Source organism: Bison bison, unplaced genomic scaffold, assembly GCF_000754665.1.
Source record: "Bison bison bison isolate TAMUID 2011002044 unplaced genomic scaffold, Bison_UMD1.0 scf7180017864080, whole genome shotgun sequence".
Lineage (NCBI taxonomy): Eukaryota > Metazoa > Chordata > Mammalia > Artiodactyla > Bovidae > Bison > Bison bison.
Genome location: NW_011494652.1, coordinates 5,262,721 through 5,267,367, shown reverse-complemented (window position 1 = coordinate 5,267,367; position 4,647 = coordinate 5,262,721). Strand labels below are relative to the sequence as shown.

Below are 4,647 nucleotides of genomic sequence, written 5' to 3'. Positions count from 1 at the left end.
GGGTAGGAGGCGGGAGGACCCCCAGAAACGTCCTGCGCCGTCTGGGGCTCTTGGCGGTTGGGTGAGGTCGTTCCCAGATACTGACGGAGACCCGACTGGGGACACACCGACCTCATCACACCCGTGAACAGCCTCCCGTCCTGTGGGTGGAAACACGCTCTGACTCAGGCCCTCTCATCACACACGTGTGTGCGCTCTCTCTCAGACCCTGTCTCTCCATCTCAGATCGGCCTCCGCTCTGACACGCTGACCGCTTTAGGTGTCCCTGCGAAAGGGAGGTGGCATCTACCGGCCCTAAGACGCAAAGTCCCTCAGGGTCGCGTGCAGCCCCGGGATGTGGGAACCACCTGGATCACCCAGGCGCCGGCATCCTCTAGCCTCATTTCTCTACAGGGCTCTGGCCGCTACCTCTGCCCTCAAGCCTCCTGGCTCCAGCTGGATGGGGGGTGGGGGCTGCGGGGAAGGAGGAGGGGCAGGGGACTGCCCTCCCTTCACCTCTGCTCAGCCTGGGGCCCTGGGAACCTGGGCTTAGAGGGGGCGGAGGCGGCCCCTAAACAGGAAATGCTTTGCTTGGGCTCCTGCTGCAGGAGGGCTGGGTGCGTGGGGGAGGGGGCCAGGCAGGGTGAGCAGGGCTGGCTGGGACGGCTGGGAGAGACTGTGTATGGGCACGGGGCACACAGTGATGCACACATGTGTGTGACACAGGCATCACATGTGTGGCTCCCTCCCTGCCCCCAGGGCCTGCTCTGTAGGCCTGGCCGGGGTCCTCTTCCCGCCCCTCCTGGAAGCCTCTAGAGGCCTTTGTGCTGAGCACCATCATTCAGGATGGTCCCCCGGGAGCTGTTTGCCAGATTAACCCCTGCACACCCACTGCGCTCCTAGCAGGAATTTGAGCCCGGGCTGGAGACACCGAGAAGAAGTTCTGCCCCTCCGTGTGCTGCCCCTGGACCGGCTCGGCTTCCCACTCTGCCCCTGACCTGCTGTGTGATGGCAGGAAGTGGCTGACCTTCTCTGGGTCCTCATTTTCATTACCTACAAAATGAGGGGAACGTGCCAGGGCCCTTCAGCTCAGCAGGGCTATTGTATCACTGTGCGCAAATGTGCTTTGTCAGCTGCAAAGCACAAGACAAATGTTCCTTAGTCTTCTGAGCAAATCTGGGTTGGGGGGAGGTGGAACCCCTTGCTAACCTTCTTGCAGTGGCAGGGCTGGCCCTGCAGTCGCCTGGAGAGCCAAGGCTTCAGAAGGGCTTGCCCAATGCCAGGAAGGTGGTTCTTTCAAGGTTTCCATCTGTGAAGTGTAGAGATTCATCCCCTTTCTCAGGGGAGGAAAGTCAACACGGGGCCGTTCATCCTTCCATTGGCTCAGGCCCAAAGCCTTGAGATCATCCTTGACTCCTCTTTCTCCCACACCCCACGTGCAATCTCTCAGCAATCCTGTTGGCTTCACCTTCAAAATAGATCCAGAATCTGATTGCTTCTCACTACTTCCTCTGCCACCCATGTCTGGCCCAAGCCACTACACTTGTCCATCTAGATTCTTGCAACAGCCTCTCCTCTGGTCCCTCTCTTGCCTTCTCCCTCCTGTCAGGGAGATCTTTTTAAAACCCAAGTCACATCCAATCACTCTCCTGCTCAGAACTGTCACGGCCCCCATCTCACTCAGAAGGAAGACCAAAGTCCTCACTAAATACGGCCCCAGGCCCTTGTGATCTCCCTGCAAACTCCCTCTCTCACCCGTCTTCCTTCCCCTCTTTCCTGCTGCACCAGCCACTCTGGCCTGTGGCTGTTCCTCAAGCTCACCAGGCCACGTGTCTACCTCAGGGCCTTTGCACTGACTGTTTTTCTGCCTAGAACACTCTTCCTGCAAGAGATGAAGTCTCTGCTTCTTTACTTTCTGCAGTCTCAGCTCAAGTATCATCATCCCACATTCCCCTGGCCCCACCATACCTTGGTCTTGTTCCATTTTTCTCCTTTGCACTTACCATTATTTGACATAGTATAGGTTTGCTTTTTGGCCTGATGGCTCAGATGGTAAAGAATCTGCCTGCAATGCAGGCAACCTGGCTTTGATCCCTGGATTGGGAAGATCCCCTGGAGAAGGGAATGGCTACCCACTCCAATATTCTTGCCTGGGAAATCCCACAGACCGAGGAATCTGGCGGGCTACAGTCCATAGGTCACAAAGAGTTGGACACAGCTGAGCGACTAACAGTTTCACTTTGTTCACTTTCTGAATTCCCCAGTAGTCGGAGTTTTTCGGCCTCGGCATGGTTGAGCCTCAGGGCCGGGCAGTGACACCTTGTGGAGACTGTTCTGTGCATTGTCGGGTGTTTAGCAGCATCCTTGGCTTCTCTCCAGAGGCCAGTAGCATTCCCCCAGGTGGAACAATCAAAGGACTCCAGTCGTCACCGAATGTCATGTCCCCGGGGCAGCATTGCCCCAGGTAGAGAACCCTTGCTCAGGAGACCGGAAGCTCTGTTCCTGTAGGGTCATTATCTTGTTTCTTGTATTTCCCAAGCCAGGAAAGCTCCTGGCCCACAGATCCCACTCAGTGGGGTTTGCTGAATGAACAAATGAATGAAAGGGGAATTCCCTGGTAGTCCAGGGGTTAGAACTCCATGCTTTCACTGTTGTGGGCCTGGGTTTGATCCCTGGTCAGGGAATTAAGATCCCACATGCTGCATGCAGCCAAATAAACCAAAGACGTTTAAAAAAAAGAAGGAAGGAAGGAATGTGGGGATGAGACTCAGCCAAGTGAAGAACCCGGCTCAGGGCAACACAGTGGGGATGGTGGATTCTACCTGTAGCCAAAGCCCACCTGCTTCCCACATTCACCAGCCTCCCCCAGAAGGCATCCATCCTAGACCTGAGAGATTCCTGGAAATCAACAAGTTTTTTTTTTTTTTTTTTTTTTGCGTAGGAGGCCCAGGGAGTCTCAGAGCGAGTCAGTGACAGGGGTGGCTGGGACTAGAACCAAGGCATTAGACCCTTCTTCTAGTTCCCTTTTTGCTGCAGCACCCTGAAGAGTCATTGGAGTGGTCTAAGAGATGGGTGTGACGTCAAGAAGTAAGGATAGAAGACAGGCATGATGGGAAGAAGGCAGAGCCTAAACAAAGTTACTGAGCTGGGAGAGCTCCTGATGAGTTTGGAGAATATGAAGGACCCTGCTGGGTCTGGAGAGGGGTCAGGATGAGAGGGACAACGGAGAGTGGAGAGAGAAAGGGGGTAGAGGCCTGGCCTGGGAGGTGGTGGAGCTGTTCCTGGAAGGCTGGTCTCCATCATAGGGGCACAGGGCAGAGGCGGGATAATGAGAAATCCCTGTGGCTGGTGTGCGGTGGATGGAGGGGGGGCTGGAGGCCAGGGACCAGTTAGGAGGTTGTTGCAATAGTCTGGGAGGCGGGAGGGAGCTGGCTGGAGAGCCGGGCAGCAGGCGGGGCAGGCTGGGGGAGGCAGCCTCTGGAGGCTCCTCAGGGGCGGGCCGGAGCCTGGTCCAAGGGTGTGGCGTGCCCAGTCATGATTCGGGCAATGGCCAGTGCCGGGGCGTCTGAGGGGAGGCTGCAGGCCGTCTGGCGAGTGGGTGGGTCAGATCCGAGGTCAGGACTACAGCCTCAGTGGGGGTGAGGCACTGGGGAGCAGGCAAGGGACCCAGGAGGAGGAGGGTCAAGGGCCAAATTCCAGATGGCCCAGCTGGGCAAGTGGAGGGAAGCCTGAGCCAGGGTGGCTGGCGGTGGTGGGGGCAGGGGGCCACCCTTGACTGCCAGCAGACTAAGGGTTTGATAGGTAGAGCATGAGACTTGGAGAGACACCAGGGCGCCCAGTTTGGGTGGGCATCTAGCACTCACCTGTGCCCCTGGCCAGGTGAGGAGAGGTAAGGTGGGAGCCACCCAAGAATTTCCCACCCTAATCGGGATGGGGAATGTGGTGGGCAAACATCGTGGATCTGGGTGAGGGGTAGAGAGGGGCTTGTTGTGGTCTTCCGGCCAGTCCTGTTCAGCCTAACTCATCTTGGTTCACCAAGAGCCCAGAGAAGATGCTGGTGTGATGAATGCTTCAGAGGATGGGTAGGTGGGGATATGGATGGATAGATGGAAGCATGGTTTAGACAGGAGAACGGATCGATGGATGGATGGGTGGACAGACGGATAGATAGAAGGACTGAGGAATGAGCAAGTGGATGGATAGACAGATGGCTAAGTAGGAGGGTGTGTGGATGAGAAAACCTTTAGATGCCTGGCTGGGTATAGGTAGTGTCAGAATCGCTCACTTATGATTAGCTGCCACCATGATGGGTGGCACGGTCAGAATGTGACTCTGGGGGTTGCGAGGAGTGTAGCCCAGGAGGACGAGATGGCTTGGGCCACCCCCTGGCAGGGAGCATGGCTGTTACCTCCCTGTTACCACCCAGCTGGTTTTCTCTGTTGGGGCCTGAGGCCAATGTGTCTCCCTGGCTGGCGTGTGGGGACAGCTCAGGACACCAGGCATGGCTCAGGCTGGGAGTCAGGAGGCTGGGGTTCCCGGCTCTCACCGTGGCCTTTATGGGGAGAGCTCAACTCAGGAGGGATGCGGGGACAGAAGCCCACTGCCCCAGGAGGAGCACTGGCTTCCAGCTCCTGGGACAAGCCAGGCGGTGGTTTTGGAGGCGGGGGG

At 57.2% G+C, this 4,647-nt stretch overlaps 1 protein-coding gene across 1 annotated transcript in view; it reads right to left on the bottom strand.

Annotated features, from left to right (window-relative positions):
- CD248 (CD248 molecule, endosialin) overlaps positions 1-4,647 on the bottom strand; it is a 9,153-nt gene that overhangs the window by 2,930 nt on the left and 1,576 nt on the right. Inside the window, exons 3-4 of the mRNA XM_010837834.1 lie at positions 872-1,032; positions 409-453 (exon numbers count right to left, since the gene is read on the bottom strand). Of these exons, the coding sequence (XP_010836136.1) occupies positions 409-453; positions 872-1,032 (206 nt within the window). The remainder of the gene's footprint in view (positions 1-408; positions 454-871; positions 1,033-4,647) is intronic.